The sequence below is a fragment of the Xenopus laevis genome, chromosome 1L, assembly GCF_017654675.1.
Source record: "Xenopus laevis strain J_2021 chromosome 1L, Xenopus_laevis_v10.1, whole genome shotgun sequence".
NCBI classification, from domain to species: Eukaryota; Metazoa; Chordata; class Amphibia; order Anura; family Pipidae; genus Xenopus; species Xenopus laevis.
The window spans coordinates 144,038,767-144,065,305 of NC_054371.1; the positions used below are offsets into that span (position 1 = coordinate 144,038,767).

Consider the following 26,539-nt stretch of genomic DNA (forward strand, 5'->3'; position numbering starts at 1 on the left):
GCTAAACGTATTTGTTCCCTACAATGGCATGATATAAAGTGGCACATCCTATATCTACCTGTGGAACTATTTGATGTTTAATTGTCCCTCGCTATTATGTCTTTATGCTGAAGCTGCATGGGACCGTTGTAGAATTCCATGACACAAGGACATTCCAGGCTATGAAGTGGAATGAAAAGAATGAAAACAGTGTCTGTGTAATCATTTATTGGAAAGACAGATGTGAGTTTGTTCAGGGACCTGAGCATCTCTATGGTTTCCAGTGTACCCTGGGGGATTGTGGCCCTCATATGTGACATTCATATGCTGAAGTGGGATATCTAGAATGTATTTCTGGAAACAGACTGTAATTTGTTTAAGAAGGAATCATGCCAGTAAGAATAAATGTGCTTTCAGCCTCATTACTCAGATCATACTGTCCTGATAGTATAGTCAATCTTCTGCCCTTATCCATGCCATCTGTGTTACCTATTAAAGGTTTGTTTAAAGATATATTTCTTTTTAGTTTTATATATTTTATATTGCATATTCCTCATTGCATTTGTCCAAACCTATTTTCAAACAAGTTGTATCTAACTTATCAGCGATTTATTGCCTTACCTGTTGATGTGTTCCTGACACACTACTTACATTATTATCCATCATTTCTCTGCAGAGTAACAGAGCCCCCAGTGGCCACTTGCTTTTACTTTATGTTTATAAAAAATTTGGAAACTTTGATGTGTATTTCTCACAAAGTACACATTCCTAGCAACTTTATTTCCATTGAACTGCCAGCACTTCTTTAAGCCTCAGAATGCATATTAGTTAGTGTTCAATGAAACGCGGTTCTTTTATTCTCCTAGAGTTCTTCTGTATCTCCGTCTGCAAGTTTCAGAGCTGCAGAAAAACATCGAAATTCAACGGATTATCCCTCAGACAGCAAAAAGCAGAAGACTGAAGAAAAAGATATTGCAGCTCGCTATGTGAGTAGCTATTTTTAATGTGACATTACTGGGGTTTTCTTCTTGTGCCTCTCCAGACGTTTAAGGAAATATGTCTTCCCCGCTGCAACTTTAAGAGATGTATGTGGTACCTCAATTTCAAGTTCATTTAGCCACAGAACAGGCTATTAAAGTTATCGCAAACACCCATTACCATAATTCTGTGTGTTTTATTTTTTATGGTTTCGCTTAATCCCGATCGCTGAGCGTGCATTTTATCTTTGACAAACACACATGTTTAAAGGAGCGTAAAGAAGCCTAAATATTTCCCAAGGGCGTATTTGCGTAAGAGCGAACATAGCCAAGAGTTTGTTTAGGGAGTAGTTAGTACAGTTCATCTGCTGTGGTTGTTTACTTTGTCATCAATACGTCGCAACATCACATTAACAGTTCCGTCTTGCTTTCTGTATGTAATATGCAACTATATGTCTTTCATACTATTCTTTTTTGCCCCCTGATCTCGTTAAAGGAATTGTTCAGTGTAAAAATAACAACTGGGTAAATAGGCTGTGCAAAATAAAAAATGTTTTCATTATAGTTAGCCAAAAATTTTATATTTAAAGGCTGGAGTGACTGGATGTCTAATTTAACAGATCACTACTTCCTGCTTTGCAGCTCCCTTGGTTTCAACTGATTGGTTACCAGGCAGTAACCAATCAGTGACTTGAGGTGCGGTCACATGGGTCATAACTGTTTTCTTTTGAATCTGAGCTGCATGCTGAGGATCAATTGCAAGCTCACTGAATAGTTATGTCCCATATGGTCCCCCTTAAAGTCGCTGACTAACTCAGAGTTAGAGCGTTAAAAAACAGGAAGTATTCTGGCTATTATGTTAGACATCCAGTCACTCCAGCCCATCCAGTCACTCCAGACATTTTTGGCTGACTAACTATATTAGAAACATTATTTATTTTGCAAAGGCTATCTATTTACCCAGTTTTTATTTTTACACTGAACTGTGCCTTTAAGACTCAGTGGACTATTTATAATGCATTATCCAACTGCACAGCCCGTGTCTCGCTGCCCCAAGAGTTATGACACACAGTGCTTTTTTATTACAGTTGTTACTCTTAAAAAAAACAAAAAAAAAAAAAAAAACAGGTGCATTACAAAACTGGGAATAGGCATGGGTTGCTTCCCACTGACAACAATGGGACGAGGGCCACAAATATGAAGCGGCCGCTAATTATAAAGCTCCCTTCTGCACTATGTGAACCCTGCATGGAAATTAGCACACTGTGCTACATTGGTCATAGCTTTTGGTAACATACCCAAAGATTTTTTTTAGTTGGCACAGAATTTTTGTTTATGTATACAGTAATAATGTTGCCACTTGTTGCTATTGGGTGTTTGTTATACAACAGTATGTGTAGCCTAGCCAGGTTAAAATCGATCAGGATCTTTGGGCTGTTTTTAACCATGGTTGCTGCAGGTAAAAACCTTAATTTTTTTGCTGCATTTTACTAAAAACCTGATCAATGGTGTGCACAAACTGTGGGAATTCCTCAGTAAAAAAAAAAACAAGAGGGCTGATTTATTATTATGGATAATTTATTGATAAACAAACCATGCCACTGCATAAAGCTAGTCAAAAGAATAACCATTATTTCCTATTTAAAAATTTGGCCACAAAGAATTATTGTCCAAATCTTATTTCCCTGTTCTTAAATCTGATACAATTTACTCTGCATGAGTCAACGATCATGTACTGTTTGACTTTGTTCCAATTAATAAAAAAGGTTATTGTATTCAAATAAAGTTGAGATTGGAGTACAGTAAAGTGAATACATGCTGCATCAGATGTGTAAAAAAAAAAAAAAAAAAAAAAAAAAAGACCATGGAAATTTGACACAGTGTTTTTCCAACAATGAACAGCCGCCACGTCTTGCTTAGGCTTTATATTTCCCATATATTTCTGTGGAAGGGGTTGACAGGTGGAAAGGGACATTATGACTGCTACGGTTTCCACCTAAGGGACTGATGGGCTTTAAACTCCCCGTGTACCATTAGACTAAATGCTATAAAGCTTTTCAGCATAATCGCCCACCCATGAAGTCTATAAATGAATTCTGGTAAGAGGTAAGTTGTACGTATATAACAGCCACTACCAGCCTCCCTGAACACTTGATACTTATTGGCCTTTCCACTGGCCATTTCTGTAATTGGTCAGAAGTATTTCTGTGTGGTATTAACCTGTAAATAGCCTGATTTGCCTGGCAATCAAATGGGCCAGCCATGGACAATTTGGAGACACCCAGGCTGACCCACATGCCCAACCTAAGAGAACTAACTAGCATATAACAAATGATTCAAACATCCAAAAAGGACACTATGAATGTTATATATTGGGATCTAACTGTGTTCAGGTCTTCTGATGTATTTTATATTTAATTTTCATTTAATCAAGAATTAAACAAATGGGAACTCTTTTTCACTTAACCATAATTTTCTTTTCTGTGCAGGACAGTGATGGCGAAAAAAGCGATGATAACCTGGTAGTGGATGTTTCCAATGAGGTGGGTTATCTACGAAGCTACTCTAAGATTATGTTGCATTGACTGTAGGTGGTGTGACTTTGAAGGACATGCTTAAGGAGCAATTTCGTAACCACACAACTTCTTGTTTTCAGGACCCTTCTTCTCCCAGAGGAAGCCCAGCACATTCTCCGAGGGAAAACGGCTTGGATAAACCACGCCTTTTAAAGAAAGATGCCCCCATCAGTCCAGCCTCCATTGCCTCATCCAGTAGTACCCCTTCTTCAAAATCCAAAGAACTCAGCCTTGTAAGAAAGCATGCCTCTAACTTAAAGGAACAAGCTGCTGTGCAGCTATGGGGACAGCTATTCAAGCACAGGATACACATTGGATAAGTTCTAAAGAATCCCATTGAATGCTACAGAGCTTATCTGTTGAGTTTCCTGTGCCTTTTCTCCCTTTTCAGCTTTATATGGCCGCCCCCCGTGGCTACACAGCAGCTTGTTTATATAAACTATTGTAGAGTTTCTGAAGCAAACATACCAGTTGTACAAGTGCAGCGCAATCATTACATTATATTTTCATTACTTTAATGTACTTTCATTTTTGGTTTTACTGTTCCTTTAATTTCAACCAGATTTTTATTCATTTAGATGTGTTTAAATCACCTACCTTAGGCATCCCATTGTGTGTTTTAGGGGTCTGTAGCTATTGTCTGCATTCTTTATAGGTGTAGGGCAAAATCTGTTTTACCAGTGGTACAAACATAAAACAGATTTATTTAGTGCTAGCTATTCATAAAATGTTGATTTTTAGCCAGCTGAAAAAAAAAAAATATCCACTTTCTGAAATAGGAAATGCCTGATAGTACTGGTCCTTTTTTAGCCTGTAAGTACTCACCACACTAAAAAGAAAACGGTAATTTGCAGTTGGGCATGTTTCCATGCTCTGTAAACCAATTACACTAAGCAGGTGAATTTATGCATTCATACTCCTCTACCAACCCAGTCACAATGGTACACTCCCATGTTATTAATAGATACTTGAAAGATCTGATTATGAAAGCACATGTGTAATGACACCATTAGGGCTGTTGACTTATGCTGGGTGAGTGTTTGAGGGTTTGCAGCCATGTAAGCCAGAAAGTCAATAAACTGTTTGCTTTTGGGAGGATCCAGGGTATTTAATGTGTTGGTGTATTCCACCTTTTTTGTTAGTAACAGTGTAATGCTGATGGAATTGTTGTATGTTTAATGTTATGTAAAGACAAGTAGTTCTAGTTACAATTCAAGGTTAGTTTCTGGATTTACAAGTTTCTTTACGTATGCTTTTTTTTTTGTCTTTTATTTTGTCCCTGAAGAATGAGAAGTCCACGACTCCTGTTTCAAAATCAAACACACCCACTCCACGAAGTGATGCTCCTACACCTGGCAGCAACTCATCTGGATTGCGACCTATTCCTGGCAAGCCACCAGGTGTTGATCCGTTATGTAAGACATTTATTTGACCTCTATATAGAGTAATTATTTATGGGTAGAACTGTGCTACTTTCCAAGGGACACACTTGGAGACTTGGGGTATTTCATAAAAGAGACACGCTGGATGTCTCCAACCTCCTAGGGTTATTTTTTTATACCTGAGGTTACTGGAACCACAGAGAGCAAGAGGAACGAATAAGGCTAATGTCAATTACGGTGGGTCCTCTGTCTGACACTTATTGACTTCAGTGGGGCTGATTGGAAGTCAAGTCAAGTGTTCATTGGTGAACAGCACTTGCACCTCTTACTTTTGCTCAGTTTCCATTTGAAGCTTTCCATTGGAAGCTGTCACTGGTAGTAACACTATGGTGGGTCTTCTAGTGCACAGTTTATACAGGCTGATGGGAATTAAAAATCATTTAACAGTTGGACGTAAATGTCAGCATAATTCCCTGCTGATCCCTAACAGTCTCTCAGCTGTTTTTATCAGTTTTTGCTTATGGTAATTATCTTGTTTCTCACTTTGTTGCTCTGGGAGGAAAGGTAGAATTCTGACTTCCATGTGACAGTAGGGTAAAGGGTAATACAAAAGTCTCCGTGTCAGGTGTGTTTAATTAAATTCAATTATTAACTGTTATAATAATTAAAATATTTACTGTTTTATTTCTTAAAACTATAGCCAAAACACATTCTGTTGAGCTGTACTTTTTAATAGCCTTGCTAAAACCCGCAACGATGTGGCACTATAATTTACTGATGCATATTTATCAGAGTTGACATTTGTTTTTCACACTTAGGATCTGTATGTTTAGCATCCAGCTATAGCTGCTCTGGTAAATTTTATAAAAAAACAATTTGAAATGCATTGCATTTTTATTTTTTGTTTCTATCTTTTACAGTTTTATCAGTGATTTGTGTTTTAATAACTTATGTCTTTAAGCAGCAGGTCTTAGGACACCTATGGCTGTTCCGTGCCCTTATCCAACCCCTTTTGGGATTGTGCCACATGCTGGGATGAATGGTGATCTGACCAGTCCAGGACCTGCTTATGCCAGTCTTCATAATATCTCCCCACAAATGAGTGCAGCGGCGGCTGCAGCTGCGGCGGCTGCTGCTTATGGAAGATCCCCGGTGGTAAGAATCCTATATTTATGCTTTATTGCTCTGTGCACCCTTTGTGGTATTGCCTTAACCAGAGATATCCAGCTATGATTTTGAAAAACCAGTCAAAAAGCATAAAAAGATTTCACATTCAGACATCAAGGGATTGGCCCAGTTACCATGCAGGAAGACACGACTGCAGGTGGAGGAGCATTGAATGGTGCATTATGGTTCAACGTGGTGTAAGATGTTGCTTTGTAACAGTCTTTCACTGCAGTGGGAAAAAATATGGGTGCTTGGCGCAGTTGTACCAATACTGATTTCTCCATCTGCAACCAAGTGAGAGCTTACTTTTGTTTGAGATACTAGATCTAGAGAGCGAGTTCACTGAAGTCTGCGCTACTTTCTTTAAATAGTCTAAGGCTGTTTGCCCCAGGATTCAAATGCTGTAGGCCAGAATATTTGTTTCATTATTAAAAAAAATTTTTGTTCATTTATTACATTTTGAATAATACAGTGTACCATTACGGGGCAGTGTATAGCAGAAAAACAGATGAAAGAAAAGAGAAGGGCAAACATTAATGTTAAATGCTAAAGCAAGCATAGAAAAGCCTGTGATCGCTTAATATTGTGTGTGATTGTCTGCCTATTACTTTATTGGTAAACTGCATGTACCTGTCATCAAGGGGAATGCGACCCGTGCATGCAAGGACAGGCGGTTGCCATTAAAACAAAATGCAAATAACAGCAACATTATCGGGTGGTTACAGGTTGTTCCTTGTCAACATAAAACAACTATTTAGGATCCTTTTCGTGGGACATTGGCATTAAACTGCAATGTGTTGAATGAACAAAACACTGATTTGTTGAGATTATCAAGGATGAATCATTATATATAATATTTTTAATGTGATGTGAATCAATACATACTCTCTGTTATATATAATATGTTTTTGTCAAACTTTCCTGATAGACATTAAAGATATTTTTAATCTGATATCCATGCTTTAGGTTGGTTTTGACCCACATCACCATATGAGGGTTCCTGGCATACCTCCTAATCTCACAGGCATCCCAGGTGGAAAACCGTAAGTAGTTTACATATTGCAAGATATTGGTGGAAGACTTTTTTTTTTTATCTGTCAAGTTTCCTTTGAGGCAGATCTTGCCTTATATTTTTTTCTGGGTATACTGCTTCAGTAAACATTTTTTTGCCAGATAATTATTTTAGTAATAAGCAACATACTCATGGTTTATTCATCATATTTCCCTTACTTCTTGAAAAAAAAATATATATATATATATAAGTTGTATGGCATTTTATATATTTAATTAGTTTAGGGTTCAATGTGAGGGATTATTTTTTGCTCTTAATTGTATTTTTGTTTTATTGCACCCTTCGTATATGCTGTTTTAGAAATAATTGGCAAGCTGAAGCCCAGTAGAGAGCATAAAATCAAAGCACTGACGGCTGTTATGCTTGAGAGGGTCATGATGTTAAACTGTGATTAGGAAGGAGTGCAGCATGAACAGAAGATGAGCCATAATAAAGATCTGCTTCCTTTAAAACTCAGAAAAGGAAATGCAGATCTAAAAAAACAAATTATTATAATTTTATATATTTCTAATTTATCTCTGGCTTGTAAGGATCCTTGCCAGGCACTGTAGAAAATTGTTTTAAAGAAATGTAGCTTCACAGTTCTGCCCTTTGTCTAATGACGCTGCTGGGACATTTCAGCACAATACAATGCAACACGCTAACCTGTCTCTGTTCTAAGTCCTCGTCTTGCTTCCGTATTCTCTACTTTAAATTCATTGTGCTACTAATGATCAGTTTTTAAGCTGTTATATAAAATGATTTAGCTTACTCTGTTTGAGTTATCTTCTTTTATTCTCATCAAAATGTTTAGTATGAAGACATAGATATGATTTTAACTTAATATATTTCCTTCTAGATATGTTTTCTTTGCTCTTAAATTGAGTAACTTGACGTTTTATTTTTTCTTCCTTTTCTTTTAGGGCTTATTCATTCCATGTAAGTGCCGATGGTCAAATGCAGCCAGTTCCTTTCCCTCCTGATGCACTTATAGGACCAGGAATTCCAAGACATGCGCGACAGATAAACACACTAAATCATGGGGAGGTAGTGTGTGCAGTTACCATTAGTAATCCCACCAGACATGTATACACTGGTGGAAAGGGATGTGTCAAAGTGTGGGACATCAGTCATCCAGGGAACAAAAGTCCAGTATCTCAACTGGATTGTCTGGTAAGTGAAACTCAATAAAGAACATCAGCTGACACACTAAGGGGTGTATTTATTAACATTGGTTGGTTACTAGGGGCAACATCAGCCATGAAGTTTGTCTCCAGCATTAATAAATATGCCCCAGGTGTGCCATAGCCCTTAGAACTACAAAACAATAGCCGCCTTCAAACAAAAATTCCCTCATATGGCCATGTTATTACCCTTGCTTATGCATGAAGAATCTCTTACAATATATAAGATGTAAAGTATTGGTTCTTAATTCTGGCTTCTGGTTTTTGCCATTTTTAGCAAATATTGAATGTCTTGTCCAGATGCTGCTAGTCCATGTTCCATCTTGTTTTCTTGCAAAACAATATGAGACTGAATGGAGGGAGTTGGGAAGAGATAAAAAGGTACTGATGAGTAAAAGAGGACGGGGATAGTGAATGTTCCATCAATAATGTCTGCATAGCAGTATCTTGCAAGAGGGGATGATATTCTATATAGCTGTAAGTGATAGAAGCAAGCAAATCAAGTTCACTTGGATTCTGTTTTTGGGGAACGGTGTTATGTAATTTTACGGTTTATTACTTGTATGTCTAGGTTCTATTGAATGGCTGTCAAATCTGTCTTTTTTTCACTTTGCATTTGTCTTGATGGTTTTTCCTTTTTTCCCCCAACTTGCAGAACAGAGATAACTACATACGTTCCTGCAGATTGCTTCCTGATGGGCGCACCCTTATTGTGGGAGGGGAAGCCAGCACATTATCCATTTGGGACCTGGCAGCTCCAACTCCACGTATAAAAGCAGAACTGACATCATCTGCTCCAGCCTGCTATGCTCTGGCCATCAGCCCTGATTCCAAGGTCTGCTTCTCCTGCTGTAGTGATGGCAACATTGCAGTCTGGGATTTACACAACCAGACACTTGTAAGGTATGCGCAACTAATTTTTTGCAGTAGGATCTGTGCAATACATTACTATTTCATATTACTATAAAGGCAAAATAAAGTCTAGCAGGCAAAGTTTAACCTGCAATTAAACACTGAGTGAGATCATCAGAAGTGTGACCAAGGGAAGGTACAGCTCACCTGGCTGGAGTTTGAGTGACCTTTATGTTGTATATAATATTCTACTATAACAAGATAATTGAAGCCAGGCAAACAAGTTCCTTTATTGAATGTATTTATGTTCCCCTTAAAGTCGATTTGTATTTAAAAAGAAACCACATTGATGTTTACATCTAACTAAATGCATTTTAAACAGTTATTTTAGCATAAGTATATTTACATTATGTTTATAATGGGCCCTATCATTAGCATTTAAAATATAGGTGGGATTTCTGTACAGGTATGCACAGCATTTTTAAAGTGTGAGGAGGCATATGAACTATGGCAGGTTGCATTAGTAAGCTCAGATCTATAGCAGCTAAAAAGAAGCAGAACAACTGCAGAAAAGTTGACTTTACTGTGTAAATGCCAGTAAGCTTGCAGGAGAAAGAGCTTAATGGTATTACTGTTGGCACTTACTGGGCTAAGTACATTATTCTATTTACGGCAAGCTGTTATTGCTTAGGTTTTGCTCAAGTTACCTCCCAAGTATTCTAGAGGCACCCATAAGCAGTGCACACGCATAAAATAAATGCATGCAGACTAAGGTATTTTATTATAGTAGCTTTAATTTAATATAAAATTTGATGTGGTAATAAATAAATCAGAATCAGCCTACAATAGATCTTCTTTAATAGGGAGCACGTGATTATGCTGAGCATGCTGGGGCAGCAGTAGTATATAGCCCTGTATATTAATATGCCTGTTTTTTTCAGGCTGTACCTCTTTTTATGCAGCACGGCTTATGTGATTACTTTTTGTGTTATTTAACACTTGTTCTAAAGTTAAGGAATTTAGTCAGTGTCCAATACTAATATATAATCCATCTTGTAGCCACTTATTTGTTTATATAGTGAGTGCCAAAACAGAATCTTCACAGTCATTTACTCTGTGCTTACTTATCACCCCCTTGTTAGGCATCCACTCATCTAGTGTCTTAGGTCTATGCTCAGATTACATCAGTAAGTGAATAATTTAGTATTAGAACTCCCGTCCAGTCTGCCAAATTACCATGGGATGTTTGATCAACTCAGGACAATTGTCTTGCCCTTCAACCAGCTCCGGTAACTAGATTGCAAGCTTGATGACACAGACACCTGCTTGTCATTGGGGGAAAAAATGCTTAATTCATCATTGGCTAGTGGATAGCCTGCAATACCTATAGATTGCAAGAATAAACAAAGCTATGGCAACGTCTATGTTAAAAGTACTACATATGACAATTAATTATAGCAAAGATAAAAGTGATACTGTTTAAGTCACACACTTAAATACCACATTCTGATTTTGTACATTTTGACAATCTTCGTTTGAAACAAAAAACAAACTCAGATTTAAATTGACATGCCAGTCTAAATATTTCTGTGGAAATCTGTAAGCTTGCCTTTTGATTTGTCATATATGGACAACAACATAGGTGATTGTACTTCTGCCTTTTTTTTTTTTTCCTTTATTTCCACCTCAAGGTCAGCATTTTAGTCATTATCTTCAAAGTTCCTTATGCTGTTATCTCATGACCTGCAAAGCAGCAGTAGCTTGTTATCTTATGTCTAACACATTTCCTGCCACTCACTCCTACTTGCTCAGGTATCGGCAGCAAGGTGTATCTCCACCATCTTGTTTGATAAATGTTGTTTGTGTCACGTTTTTAAGCTTGCAGACCTGTCATCCTGCTGCTGCAGAATAGATATACGATGAGCACGGCAAAAATTGTGAGGGGAAGGGGGGTTACTGTGCACCTGATAGAAGGCCGGCTTCTTTTACCAGTGTTCCTTTGTCCATAATATTAATAGAGTGTGTTTATATAATTGTAAGTCTCTCTGTGTGTGATTTACCAGATGATTTCATGGTGAAATATTTTGCTAAAAATAAGGAATGTCTGTCTGTGGTTTATGTCAGCCACAGTTACTTGTACAGTAATTTAAACAAATGAGTGGGGAGTGATAACATCCGATATCCAGTGTGAACACAGGAAGTCTGTCTAAAGAGATCTTGTTTGTACGTCTCGCCGGCTCATTTACCAACACTGGGCACATTTGTATCTGGACAGTAACCTATAGAAACCGCGTAGAATAACTCAAGCAAAACATTTTAATGGTTGAATAAGTTAAAGGAACGGTCACATCCAAAAATGTAATTCTTTTAAAGTAATAAAAATATAAAGCAGTGTTGCCCTGCACTGGTAAAACTGCTTTGTTTACTTCAGAAACACTACTATTGTTTATATAAATAAGCTGCTGTGTAGCAATGGGGGCAGCCATTCAAAGGAGAAAAGGCTCAGTTTACACAGCAGATACACTCCGTAGAACATAATGGTGTTATTTGTTATCCACTATTTAACCTGTGCCATATAGCCTTTTTTCAATGTCCACCTTTGCTATATAGCAGCTTGTTTATATGAACAATAGTAGTGTTTCTGAAGCAAACACATCAGTTTTACCAGTGCAGGGCAACATTACATATCATTTCATGATATTTTCATTACTTTAAAGGAGAATTCAACCCCCCCCTCCCCCGCACAGGTGATAACACCAGTAAGTGCCCCTAATCCTTTAATTACCTCTTGTGTCTACTTCCTTCCATTCTGCAATTTTTGTCAGTTTTTGACGCATGCGCAAACTGAAAGACTGCTCCAACTGCGCCAATACGCCGCTTACTTCTCAAATAAGACAGAAGAACCGAAGATTGTACCAATGAGCTCCGCTACGCTGACTCTGTAACGAGAGGGAAGTAAAGGATTTGGGACACTTACAGGTGTTATTACCTGTGTGGGAGGGTGCAGGGAGGGGGGACTATGTAGGGTAAAGGGTAGGGGTTTTAATTAGTGGGGGGTTGAATTCTCCTTTAAAACACTTTCATTTTTAGGTGTTACTGTTCCTTTAAGAGGGCCATACACAGTCCAATGAAAACTGGACTAAACTGGCTGCTTATTGGCCCATGTATGGTGCCAAACAACGTATTGTTTCAATGCAAAACAATTCCCTGCATAATACATTATCTTTAAACCAAAGCTATCACAACAAAAGGATGATGGAAGAGGTTGTTTATACAGAGCTCATTATCTTTAATTATCTCTAGTTAAATGAATTCTTCTGATTAACAGGGGGCCTTAGTAAGTGTAAAAGCAGAACAATTCTCCATTAATGCTTTATTTATTACAGTCACTTGCATGAGAGCATTTATATATTAAAAACAAGAAGAAAGAAGAGTTTCTTAGCAGATATCACTACTTTGCAGCCTATATATCCCTTCACATTACAAGATTATAAATCGGCCGGGCTGTGCTTTCCTTCTCCCACCTTATTGTAATGTTCATTGCAGCACTTGAGATTACAGATCTTACAATTTTCCCAGAGGCTAAGGATTTAAAAGCCAAACTGCTGCTACCTGATGAAACAACTGATTTGTCTCCCTTTTTCATGGGGTGATTACTCTTAGTGAGCAATAATACAGCGTGAGGAGGAAATTATATGGTGTCTGAAGAAGGCTTCTTATTTTTTTTTTGCAGAGGTTAATGTAGCTAGCTTAGGCACTTAAGATAAAATACTGCATTTAAAAATCAAATGGCAGTGAGGAAAAAAGTCTGGCATTTCTAAAGCCGATATGTTATGCTGTTTTTTTTTCTGCTGTGGTTAAATAACATGTCTAGAATACTGAAAAACTAAACCATGTCAACAAGTCCTGTTTTGTTATGTCTTTTTGTGTAAATTTTAACAACATCCATGTATTTGATGCATCCCAATGCCATAGACATGTCACATATTTATACCTGGTAAGCATTGCAGTGTTCCAAAAAGGTAGAAAAATACCGGTTTTCCTGGAGGTCCTGAGGTCTATAGTTTGCATTTTGTTATAACGTAGGTTACATTACGTTATTATTACTCTGAAAATAATTAGGACAATCTTGTACACCATCATTTTCCTTAGTTCCATTCACCTTCAATCCCTCCAATGTGTTCTGGTTCAGACCCAGAGCTTACTCCCAATAAGACGTGCTTAGGACAACTTCGGTGAGAGTCTCCCATGGCATCCTCTAACTAATCTCAGCTGGCTCATCTCAGTTTGGCGGAGTCTTTCACAGTGCCGGCATGGGTATGTTATCCAGAATGCTCAGGTCATTTGAATCTCCCAAGGAAATCATTTTTAAAAATATATATTTGATTAAAATGGAGTCTATGGGAGATGGCCTTACCATAATTCTCAGCTTTCTGGATAACAGATCCCATACCTGTACAATACACAGACTTTTGCTCATGCTACAGTTGTGACTTCAAGAAAGTTTTGCCCCTGGCAATTCTAACAGGTGACCAGTAAACCTGTGCCTATACACAGCCAGCATGTTCTAACTATCTAATCATTTCTACTGAGACATTATGTGCCCTTTTTCACTTGATCGACAAAATATAATTAGGGTCATCTACTGCTATACCGGTTTTATCAAAAGGGGAGACGGGAGGTCTGAGATCAGACAAAGTATCTTAAAGTTGGCTATACACGGCCTGATGGTAGAAAAAAAATCCAAGGGCTTTTAGCTAAAAGAGACAGTACAGTACAGTATTTCTGTATTTGCACATATTTGTCGGGAAACAGAGAGAGTGTATAGTACAAGTATCCCTAACAGCAGCAGTACAGAGGTAGTCCCATAAGAAAAGACAGAGTTAACTCTTAATAGTAAGTCTAGATGGGTACTTACAAACCTCCCACTTGGGTTTCAGCGTATATAAATCCTACTGATTTTGTTAAAAAGACATACAGAGGCCGATAAAAGCTGCCAACTCGGTTTTTCCTGATTGAGTCTGGAGCATGTTGGAGCCCATGTATATAAGCTGATGACTGGCTTGCACGAAATATATAGATTGGGAAGGTTTAGGGGTGAGAACCGCTTGTTGATGCAGTCCTGACCTTTACGACCTGCAGTCCCATCGTTGTGATCCTATATCGTCCAGCTCAATGTGGCATATCAGGGAAAAATCCACTTGTTTGGCAAACATTGCCATTTAGTGGATCTTCTGGGTAGGCATTAATCACATGGCAAGAAATTGGGGAAAGAAAAAACAAGACCTGGCAATGCATTTCTATCCCAAAGAAACCAACTTCATTCCATATTTGATACTATTTTGCTGATCTTTAGGTTAACTGTGCAGGGGGTGGTTATCCCCCTGCTTGAGATATAAATTATAGGCTCTCTGATTTGTCTCTTGTTTTATCGAGATTATGCATTGTCCATATATCACTCGGCCAGGTGTGTTTTTTTTTTTTTTTTTTTGCAGAATCCTAAACCAAGCATTTCCTTTCAGCATTTTTGCAGGCCATTAACTAAGGTCATGTCAAATGCGTCAGACATTCAGGAGTGCACGGTTGACTGCACTTACAGCACCTCCATGTACATTTACTTTTCACTCCATTGTTCTTATTCTTTTTCCTTCAGTCACACAGTGCTGAATGCAGTATACTTGTAGCATGCAATGTATTTTTTGTTTCCTCAGAAGGCAGTAAAAATCTAAAACCTCAAAAGCACTCAAATGATTAAAATGGATCGTGCCACAGTTTATCATGGTCACCCTGAGCTTTCGTACACCGGTTTCTTCTGTACTTGCCTGTGTCTGGGGACTCGTTTAAGTAGATGTTCAGATGAAGCCTTCTTGTCATATTTGAACATTAGAGGGACAATGCTCGCTACACTACTCCATTGAGGTGTTTATGTACTTAGCCTTAGTTCAGGCATGTGCAGCCTTATAGCTGTAAAGCTATCTGTCCCATAAACCTACTGACAGGCCGAGTGTATTAAAAAATCTGTTTTAAGAAACGTGCACATTACACATCTGTTCAGAAATTGCCTGTATTTCTCTGCCCTGGTACAATTTTGTATGGCATAATCCTTTCCATATCATCAAGCCGTGAACATTTTGGATATTTTAAAGTTCACCCTCTGCATGTAAATTGTTGCACAGTGCTGCCGCGAGAAAAAAAAAACTCCATGCTACAATTCCATTTTCTCGTTCCAATGCATACACAATTAGATATGTCAACACAAGATTGTATCAGACTGCGACCGCGTAACATGAACGGGTCATCATCCAATTAACTAAAAGTTTCGGATCAAACTTGAGAAGGCTATCTTTGTATCTATGGTTCCGTGTGCAGAAAAAAACTATTGCTTTAACTTGGGTTTTGTTCATCAGCAAAATGTTTTATTTTTGAAAGGTGACTGAATAACATTATAATCATAATGCAAATACTCCTCAATATGGGTGGGGGTGGGATACATGTAACGGGACTATAAAGCCCAATTGAAGCTGCATTCAGAAACAGTTCATCATTTTTAAAAGTTCATTATTATATATTCTTGTAAATTGTAGGCAGTTCCAGGGCCACACAGATGGAGCCAGCTGTATTGACATCTCTAATGATGGTACGAAATTGTGGACAGGAGGTTTGGACAACACAGTAAGGTCCTGGGACCTCCGTGAAGGACGGCAGCTCCAGCAGCATGACTTTACATCACAGGTAAGAGGAGGAAACTAGAGCAAGTACAAGGTTAACATGATTGGGTCTCGTTTATAAACATGCATGCATGGGAATAAGGTACGAGTACTGAAAGCATCAAGGAGCACTTTGTGTTTGTATGATTGGTGCAATAAAAAACAATGAAGGCACATTTTTGGCTTCTTTGGGTTAAAGGACAGGTAGAATAAGTGGGCAGTGCCAAGTTATTGGGCATTCTAGTGTATTAGGCACCCCCAATGATTTATAGCTGCCTACCTCCTACCCTGGGCTGCTTATCATTAAAAAAAAATGCACCTGCCCAGATTACTTTATTTGCAAGATTTAGTCAGCCTTTTTTTAAAAGAGGGGGAATGCAGGTCCCCTACCCCCATTTTATGTTTTTCAGAGGACCAGGAAAAAAATGATGTAAAATCCAGGAAAATGTAAAATCAGGGAAATGTATTATGCATAATATATAGGTGGGACCACAAAACAACAATGTAAAATGAGGGGAAACTTAAAATCAGGGTATGTAAAATAGCGGTTCTACTGTATACATCTTCTTTAATGCATTAGGGCAAATTTATACCTTCATGAGCAATTGAGCCCCACCATACTTGAATGAGGAATTCTACTTTCATGTCTGTGTGTGTGTGTGTGTGTGTGTGTGTGTGTGTGTGTGTGTGTGTGTGTGTGTGTGTGTGTGTGTGTGTGTGTGTGTGTGTGTGTGTGTGTGTGTGTGTGTGTGTGTGTGTGTGTGTGTGTGTGTGTGTGTGTGTGTGTGTGTGTGTGTGTGTGTGTGTGTGTGTGTGTGTGCTATGCGAAGTTTAGAACTTATTTTTTTGTTTTCCTTAAGAATGGATTTAGATCTTATTGTCACTGTTATTTTTATAATTCTTTGTAATGTTCATTTTTGTCCTAGATCTTCTCATTGGGTTATTGTCCCACTGGGGAATGGTTGGCTGTGGGTATGGAAAACAGCAATGTTGAGGTGCTCCATGTAACCAAACCAGATAAATACCAGCTACACCTGCATGAGAGCTGTGTTCTCTCTCTTAAATTTGCACACTGTGGTAAATATTGTTTGTTTGCTTCTTGGAGTTGGGTGGGCTGTATTTTATATTGTAGATGTTCTCATTGCACTTCCCCGGGTGACTGGTGCTAAAGTGTTGATTTCCTTCTCATGAATTTTTTAAAGGATTACAGAGGATAATGTATCTTTGTGTAGTGTCACTGGATTTCAAAAGAACAGTTACCTTGAAGTGCCTTTTAACCCCTTATATATTCTTAACACTAGTCTTACACCTTCTTCTATTTTTTAGAGTTAAAATGAACATTTAGGGGGTTAGGTCAGGTTTTGAGGTTATTATACCTCGTGTGAACTCGCAACTCGAATGTTTTCTAATTTATGAAAAAACTCGAATCAGCATAGTTGGGGTGAAAAACTTGAATAATCAAATTGTTCAAGTTTTCTGCAAAAAAACCTGCAAATCGCTTGATCGGGTTTTCGAGCAAAAACCACTGAAAAAACCCTGAACAACATGAAGGCTACAAATATCTTAAAATGGTTGGAGGGACCTCTGTCATTGACTTGAACATGACCTCGACAGGTTTTAGCTGGAGTATTTATGGATTCAAGCTATTTCCAGGTTCGGGGTATAGTAAATCTTGAAAAAAAAATGTAAAGAAAAACTTTAAACATTTGAGAATTTTTTTTAACCCAAAAATGTAAGTTTTTGACTGAAAAATATCCTCAAAAACTCCCAATTTTTCAGGTAAATATCACTCGACCGTTGATCAATAACCCTCTTAATGTTGACTTCTCGACCACATTACAAATAAAAGGGGTATGAACATGGGCAAAGGGAAAAAGTTTTTGGTTTGTCAAAACTGTTGAGTGGAAATGGAAAGTGGTTAATACATTTCTATAATATCAAACTTATGGACTTAAATAAATGTATCTTTTTTTTTATAAATATAAGGAAAATGGTTTGTGAGCACAGGAAAAGATAACCTTCTAAATGCCTGGAGAACACCTTACGGAGCAAGTATATTCCAGGTAATGCATTTTTAAGTGGGGAGAATTTTGGAGAATATTCTAGTGTAAGCAAAGCAATATTACAAAGTGATATGTACTGAATTGGCAACAGGAGGTGTATTTACTTTGTGAGATTTATATAAAGTATTTATGTGCTTGATAGGCTCTTATTTTTAAAGTTGAATATGTTTAGATTAAAACCTCCTGTGACAAGAGACTTTTCTAGTTTGGATGTTCAGATATGGGACCTCTTAATCATAATTATTGGGACCTGGGGTTTACCAGATAGGGGATTGTTCCATAATTTGGATCTCTTCACCATAAGACTACTTAAAAAAAATAATAGGATTGTTTTGCCGCTAATAAGGATTCATTTTATCTTGGCTGGGATCAAGTACAAGATACTGTTTTATTATTGCAAAGAAAAATAAAATAATTTTCTAAAATTTGAATTATTTGATTAAAAAGGGAGTATATGGGTGGTTGCCTTCCCTTAATGCAGAGCTTTCTAGAGGATGGGTTTGTGGATAATGGATCCTATACCTTTACCAAATCGTGCGGGCCAAATATGATACATGCCTTCCAACTCATTAGACCAGTTGACTTTGCTTGACTAAACTAGACAAGTTTGTACAGGAAACAAGGGTCTGTTTAATTCTTTTTAGCAAACGTTTTACTTCTGACCAGCTGAGCACTTTTTATTTGATTAAACTTGCCATGATTTCTAACGAGGTGCAAAGACGTCCTACTTCAAAGGACAGTTGAACTTATCTTGTTACATATTATATTTATACCCAATACATTTCCAATATTTACAGGAATAGGAGCATTTATCTTGTTAACCTTGCCTTAATATAATTTTTTACATTTTATTTTATATAGCTGTGTTGCTTGATGGAACACACAAAAATGCATAACATTTAGTGCCTCTGCACCAAAATACAACCACAGTTAAGAGGCATATTGTACCAGTTCATTATGACTTAGAAAGCAAACATATTATAAAGTGCTCTTCTTGCTGAGTGATATTCATATTAACAAGCAACAGTGTATTCAAAAATTTCCCCTTTCGTACACCATGATGCTTTCCAAATAAGGCCATAATTGTATTAGACATCATCATTTCCCAAGTTGTAGAAATAACAAAGTAAATCATTTTCATGTATTTTGAATACTTGTTTAGTTATTTACAGGTCAGGCTTTTTTATTAGCCACACAAATATACTTATTGTCCAGGGTCTTTTTTTCCTTTGCCAACAAGTGTTGGGTGTTGTGATTTTGAAAAATGTTCCAGTGCAAATGGTTGTGTATGGCATTTTGCTAATAAATCTGCTCTCCTGTATATCAGTATTGTGTTCTGTGTAGTTGTAGAGGCTTTGTTCTCTTATCTAACCAGTTTTTTTTCTTTCCCACAGTCCAAAGAATCCTCCTCAGTGCTGAGTTGCGACATCTCTGTGGATGACAAATACATTGTCACTGGGTCAGGGGACAAGAAGGCCACAGTCTATGAAGTTATTTATTAAAGACAAACTCTGCCAATGGACGCTTACTAGTAGCACTTTTCTGTAAAATTTCTCCCACCACTCCCCAGGTCCAAGGATCCCAAAAATGAGAAGCCACACATTGTGATGCTCGTCCCCTTCTTTGCAACATGCGCTACCCAGATTCCTCTATAATTTTGAATGCTTATTAGGAACTTGAAACCAAACCGTCAGGATACCCTTTAGCAAGTCCCACAGAAAGAGCGTGCTTAACCTTGGACTTGTGATTCTTTGATATTGTATTATACTTGTAACATATTTATTTTGTGTAAAGAAGACTTTCTAACAAATGAAATAACTCGTTAAGGAGTTGCCTGCCCCTGCAAATCAAATGAAGGTAGGTCTGTGTTTTATTTTATGTTTGTTTTGTTTGGTATTTGTCTCCAGTAGTGTTGCCTTATCACCTAGCCAAGTACATTACAGTAAGTTTACTTTGGGATTTCATAGGCTATTGAATGAAAAGTGTTTTTTTTGTTAAGAAATGAGCCTTATTCAAATGGTTCTAATTTACAAGTTAATAGGTATCTAGTAGCTCTTCTAGCACAAGGATTAATTCTTCAACCCATGCTTTTCTTATGTGTTTATTTAGAGGATGGCATATCATTCATTTGCCTTGCACACGTAAGGGGCTAGGCCACAAAATTCTTTCAAGATTTATACTAGTAGAAACTCTCCAATTGTCCTGTATCAAGGCCAACAACTACCAGCATTATCTCTGGTCCATACCCCCCTCCCCCCCAGTAAATGATGTAGCACACAGGTAGGAAAGAAAGATCTTAATTACATCTACACATGCCTCTCTTCTGAAGGCTTAAGGTAGCCATACATGTAGCAATAAAAACTGCAGACAGACAGTTGGACAAGTCGTCAGCTTATTGGCTCATGCATAGGGTCCCACGACAGGCTTTCCAAATCAATATATGGCTGAAAACCATACAGATATCGATCAGAGAGGTTTAAAAATCCTGTTGGAGTGAGGAGCGCATTAGTTCATTAATGCGGTCATTGCTCCAACCATTTTTATTCCCATCATAATGGAAATACCAGGGAAAGATCCACTTTTTTAGTGACCTCGCTAAACAAGTATCTAAGTGTATGTCCAACTTTAATTTACATGTCATTGAAATGACTGATGCACGTTAGCCAACTGGATTAATGACTTTCAAGTTATTTATAAGATCTTTATGACATGACATTAGTCTGGAAGAGAACACCCCCTTAAGGGTATAAACACTGCTTTAGATTTGCATTTATCTAAGGGGATTATTTTAGGAAACGTGGGCACAAACATGTTCCTCTTGCTGCTAGAAATATTTGTCTCCAAGTACAGGTGTTCTGGCATATTATTTTGTATTCATACATTTTTCTCTTTTTTTTTTTTTATAGACTGTCCTTATTTGTCCCAAGAAATTCTGCAAATACTCCTTCTGGACATCTCTGGCATGTACAGTTTGCAGCGGCATTTACTGTCATTGCCGATACTCTGAATCGAACATGCTACAGCAATCCAAAGGGAATAGTACTACTGCATTTATGCATCTAATAAAATAAAGTAGAGAAAGAATTCACAGGCTAGATTACTCAGAAGAATGTAACACTTTCATTAAGATCCAACTTTTTTTGTCCCCGGTTAAGAGGCACAGTGAGCCGCCATGCCTCCCAAAATATTTTAACTTTTTTATGTCCTCATTGTTGCTGTTTAACTACGATATGTGATTCTTTTTGTATTTTTACTTTTTTTTTTTTTTTAAATGCTTTAAAAATCTTAAAGTCTGTGGATCTGCTGATGTACAGTGCCTTTTGCTGCTATGGATCAAAATAAAAACATTGTAGATAACTCTTACCGTACACGTAGAAAATAATTTCCTACTAGAATTGAATCCATACTGAAAGTTGGACTGTTTTACTGAAGTTGCAAATGTGGTAGCAAAAATGGTGTTTTAAGTACTCAGTGTTTGATGTCATTAACAGTTTCGTAATACTCTACAGTGTAGAAAATTTTTGATACTAAATTGTGTCATTGTATATAATTATATGACATTGTTGACCATAAGTATATCTATAATATTAGATTGTTTGTGCATTCAGACTTTTCAGCATTAAACTTAAGTAACTTCTAGATTTTGTGTTTGTTAATTGATGTACAATATACCACTATAAAGAGACTGCCTTCAAAATATAAAAAAAACCATTGAGTTTATAGTGTTTAGTTTGACAAGATCCCTGCAGTTTTTTGCTGCCAAACTTTTATTTTCCATCACCTAATGTATCTTCCATGAAAATTGTCTTTCTATTATTAATGTAGCTGCTTTATTATACCTCTAGCGGGGTATATTTTCACACAAATAGTCCAGATTGTTTAAATACTTTCAACGCTGACAGAAGGTATATGTCCGCATCAAATTCCACCTGCTATGAGTCTCTACTTAATAAAATTCCAAAAGGGTTCTCAAAGTGCATATACAACTTGTTACAAATAACTGCAATTTACATCTGAAAATTGACACATCTATATCGGAGACCAAGAAAAACTCTTCCCCCAATTTAGCCACCTACATGGAGTACAAAATCAGGCTAATACTATAGTTTTGCTGTGATCAGCATGTGTAAACCAAAATGCGTGGGGGCTGCATCAACAGGCTAATAAGATCCTTGGACTAGATATTCTAAACTGCTTGACTTTCAGACAAACATCCCATCAGTTTGGCCCCATAAATCCTAAACATTCCAGATAACAAATCATGTGGATATTTATTAGTAAAAAAAATAAGGAAATAGCACAGGGGCAGATTTGACTGGGGCGTTTTATAGGTTTACCAGCAGGTATATTTTATCACATTTATTAGTGTTTAATTTAATAAAAACATTTTTATAATTTTGAAATTTATATCTAAATGAGTAAAACGCCAGAATGTGTTCTATTGCTTGTTATTGAATACAATTCTATGGATAGTTAAAGCTCTACCAAATTATTAAGCCTCAAAAAACCAATAGCATTGGGGGCTTAATGATTGGGGAAGGTACTATCTTATTATAGAGCACAAAAAAATTAAGAATGGCAGTAATGTAACTATGGAGCCCCCCCACAACGTTTATTATTATTCATGTGCTCAAAAACAAAAAACATTTTTTTTCTGTTTACTATATATACAAGTATGGAATCTAATATGTGGAAACCCATTTTATTGATTTTCCCTTTTCTCTGCAACATTAAACTGCACTTTCTAGTTGATAGTAACAAACATAGCAAAAATCCATTTAGGTGGCTTGAGAAATCATCTGAAAATCTGGAGCGGTAAACTGCTCAAACACTCTGTTCATATTTGGTGAAAACATGGCTTTATTTACACTCCTCCAATGAGATAGTGGCAAGTAACTATGGTGTCTACCCTCCCCTAATCTTTGGCAGTGCAAGATGTTACCTTATAATAATTTATTAAAGAATAAGCATCTCTCCAATATCACTGGGTCCACTACAAGACAATTTTAAAGAGGAAACACCACTAATCTGAGAAATTCTGGGATAACCGTCATGACTCTTTTGATATTTCTTGTATTTTACCCCAGCATTGGAAGGATTTTGTTGACTAAATGGTAACACAGTGTGGGAATTCACACCATTGTTAGGTTAGGTAACTTAAAGGGATACTGTCACTGGAAAACATGTTTTTTCAAAACGCATCAGTTAATAGTGCTACTCCAGCAGACTTCTGCACTGAAATCCTATTCTCAAAAGAGCAAACAGATTTTTTTTAATATTTAATTTTGAAATCTGACATGGAGCTACACATATTGTCAGTTTCCCAGCTGCCCCCAGTCATGTGACTTGTGCCTGCACTTTAGGATGGAACTACTTTCTGGCAGGCTGTTATCTCCTACTTAATATACCAGTCTCAGTGGGACTTGGCTTTTACTATTGAGTGTTGTCCATAGATCTAGCAGGGAGCTGCTATCTGGTTACCTTCCCATTGTTCTTTTGTTAGGCTGCTGGGGGGCGGGTGATATCACTCCAACTTGCAGTACAGCAGTAAAGAGTGACTGACGTTTATCAGAGCAGGTCACATGACTGGGGGCAGCTGGGAAACTGATAATATGTCTAGCCCCATGTCAGATTTCAAAATTGAATATAAAAAAATCTGTTTGCTCTTTTGAAAAATGGATTTCAGTGCAGAATTCTGCTGGAGCAGCACTATTAACTGATGCGTTTTGGAAAAAAATAATTTATTCCCATGACAGTATCCCTTTAAACAGAAATCCGCCTGTTTTATTCACAAGAGAGAGAAGTAAACGTGTAACAAAAATAACAGCAGCTTAAAGTTCTTTTTCAGAATTGGGTTCACAGCCTGTTCCACTGGCCACACAAGACTTGCTTTTTACAGCAAGGTTTTAGCCCACTTAAGAGGTTAGTCCAGTTTACACAGCCTTGGTTTTTTCAATAGTTTTTCACACAAACTCCCTTTGCTTCAGAAAACGGTCATTTCATTATTCCCTTCAGTGAGCTCCCCTCCCCCAGGTGGTGACATCACTCATAGCAGCTGCACTAGTTACCCGCTGATTGCATCCAGCCTCTTTTAGTATCCTTCTATGCTTGGTCTCCTAGAGAATTCTGGGAGATATATAACGTCCCCCTAGTGTTTTCCCAGTCACTGTGCCACAACAGATAACGAAAATTCAAACAAGATTCTCCAGAGTTGCTATAGAATTTATAGGATCTTTTTAAGGGCTCAAAGTCAGAAAGATCTAACAATTGGTTCAATATTAACCACGATTTAAATCTAAGTTTTTGTTCTTATAGATATGACAAATGCCACCTTATTGAACAAAATCCAATACTGAACTACAGACTTACTTAATAATCCTGAAAAGTATATTTCAAATCCTAGATTCGCAGGTACTAATTACAGACATTAGAATTGAGTCACCAAGAGGTCTTAAAGGGGACCCGCCACCCAAAAAAATTATTTAAAATACTATTTTATCACATTAGTCAAGCAAAATTAACTTTAATTACACAATATAAACTATTTGACTCTTATTTCCCTCAGTCTGGGAATTCATAATTATAACAAGCAGGCATGAGCCATTTTGTGGACACTGTTATTAAGACAAGCCTTGTATCATCTCAGAATCTTGTTTGTGCACCAGAATGGGGGATCCAATGTCATTTGCCAAGCCCTGACTACACAATTAAATGGTAAAGAGAACTGAGGAATGTGGGGAGAGCAGTGACATCTAGGAAGTGCTGAATGGAAAGTGAAAGTAATTGTCTGCCCTGCCTCTATGACTAAGGCATAGAGGAGGGGCAGACAATATTGGATTGACAGCTGCGATTTCTAAATGACTTTACAACAGCTATGACTGTTTTAATGAAAAATAGAAATTGCATTTCATGTATAATTTGAAAAGGACTTTTATTATACAGATGTTTGGGTCTGAGTGACAGGTCCCCTTTAAGTTTCTAGTACTCTCAAATTGAAGTAGAACAATGGGATCCATATTTGTCATACTCTTAGTTTTGTATGGTCATTTTATATACGTTTTAGTTTTTGCCTCATGCCAAAAATCTGATTCCCAGTACTAGGGCAAAATATTTGCATTTCACACAAAAGGTTAAAACTGAGATTTTATCCTGCTTAAATGTACATCAAATTCCCTTATGATCAGGCCTGTTATTTTGACTATGTACCATTTCAGTTACCTATCTATAAATGGCCTACAATGTATTAACATCATTTCAAGAACTAAATATAGTAATTACTGGTGGTGATTTCTCACCAGTGATCTATTATGAGCCATTAGTTACATATTTCGTGCTGCTAAAATCTTTCTCTATTTAACCTGCTTGCTTTTAACACAATTTCGCTCCATTGCTTGGCTACCTTCAGGTCACCTGAGCTTCTTTATGCTGTTGCAGTTAAATGCCACCAATGCTATTTTAACTCTGTGGCCTTATGCATTATTTTCAAATCTGCAGGGATGAAAGAAAAATATCAAGATACTAGTTAATTGTAAAATACGAATTGTTCTGATTTTTTGTCTTCAGCGGAAAAAATTGAATTATTTTCTCTAAAAGCAATATAAAAAAAATCCTATCTTTTAAAGATATCAACATGCATTCCTTGCACTTCCTTGGCCCTGCTGCCTGCCTTCTCTTCCAAATTGAGTGCTGCTGTGCCTATTGACACAGGAAAGCCTCTTAACCAGGTAGTAACTCCAGGGTTCCCACAGCAGCCTGTGTCAACAGGCCCAGCATATACAGTATTCACATGCATCAAAAGAATTGGATGCACATGTCACTCTCATGCCAAATTGACATCTACTAGACTTTCAGCACAATTGCTCAGATTTGCATCGAAATGCAAGCACAGCTGCACCAGTGTGATGCATCACCTGCAATTGAATAAGATGGAACTTCCTTTGTGAGCACAATCACAAACATTCTGGAAGGAACAGTGTATTGTGGGCACACAATTATGGTTATTGTGCACTGCAGTAAGTAAATTACTCTTATAAGTCAAAATTATACTCTTGCTTCCCTATATTTGCTGTACACCCATCTTCTTTACATATAATCCCAAACAATGGCTTGAGACATATCTCCAACAAGGATGCAGTGAATCTGCAAAGCTTTAATTAAGCCAAATATTGAATCCTCCATAAAAGGTTTGGTAGAATCTCGAACTCAATCTGAAACTGAATCTGCCTATTAAAATTTAGGGACATTTTTACAATAATGCTTTCGGTTGTCTGGAGCTTTAAAGTGAAATAACTTAAAATAACAGAATCCAAAGAATGACTTCTAAGCTGGTGAAGGGTATGGTAAGTCTCCGTTATTAAGAAAGACTGACCAAGTTAGGGGTTATTAAGGTTGGAGAAGATTAAGGGGCACTTTACCAGGGGGTCCTTCCAGCAGACATGAGGGCATCCATTCTTATAAGAAGAAAGGATGTTTTAGTGTAGTTGTGAAATTCTCTTCCTAATTCAGTTATACCATCAAATAGATTATATAGCTTAAAGAAGTGATTGGATCTTTTTTTAGCAAGTACTGAAAATACAGGGTTATTGAAAATAGCTCTTGTAC

General features: G+C 37.3%; 1 protein-coding gene across 5 annotated transcripts in view; it reads left to right on the top strand.

Annotated features, from left to right (window-relative positions):
- The window catches only part of esg2-a (enhancer of split groucho protein), a 90,693-nt gene extending 69,116 nt beyond the window's left edge, over window positions 1-21,577 (top strand). For 3 of the 5 annotated variants that reach the window (XM_041564356.1, XM_041564350.1, XM_041564343.1), the window contains 13 exons: window positions 846-965; window positions 3,446-3,499; window positions 3,613-3,765; window positions 4,818-4,947; window positions 5,876-6,069; window positions 7,048-7,124; window positions 8,056-8,305; window positions 8,972-9,219; window positions 15,753-15,900; window positions 16,802-16,952; window positions 17,862-17,938; window positions 19,333-19,795; window positions 20,845-21,577. In XM_041564356.1, the coding sequence (XP_041420290.1) occupies window positions 846-965; window positions 3,446-3,499; window positions 3,613-3,765; window positions 4,818-4,947; window positions 5,876-6,069; window positions 7,048-7,124; window positions 8,056-8,305; window positions 8,972-9,219; window positions 15,753-15,900; window positions 16,802-16,952; window positions 17,862-17,938; window positions 19,333-19,440 (1,710 nt within the window). In that variant the 3' untranslated portion in view covers window positions 19,441-19,795; window positions 20,845-21,577. The remainder of the gene's footprint in view (window positions 1-845; window positions 966-3,445; window positions 3,500-3,612; window positions 3,766-4,817; window positions 4,948-5,875; window positions 6,070-7,047; window positions 7,125-8,055; window positions 8,306-8,971; window positions 9,220-15,752; window positions 15,901-16,801; window positions 16,953-17,861; window positions 17,939-19,332; window positions 19,796-20,844) is intronic. The other 2 variants (XM_041564353.1, XM_041564345.1) reach the window with 1 other exon arrangement.
- Window positions 21,578-26,539: the final 4,962 nt, after the last annotated feature.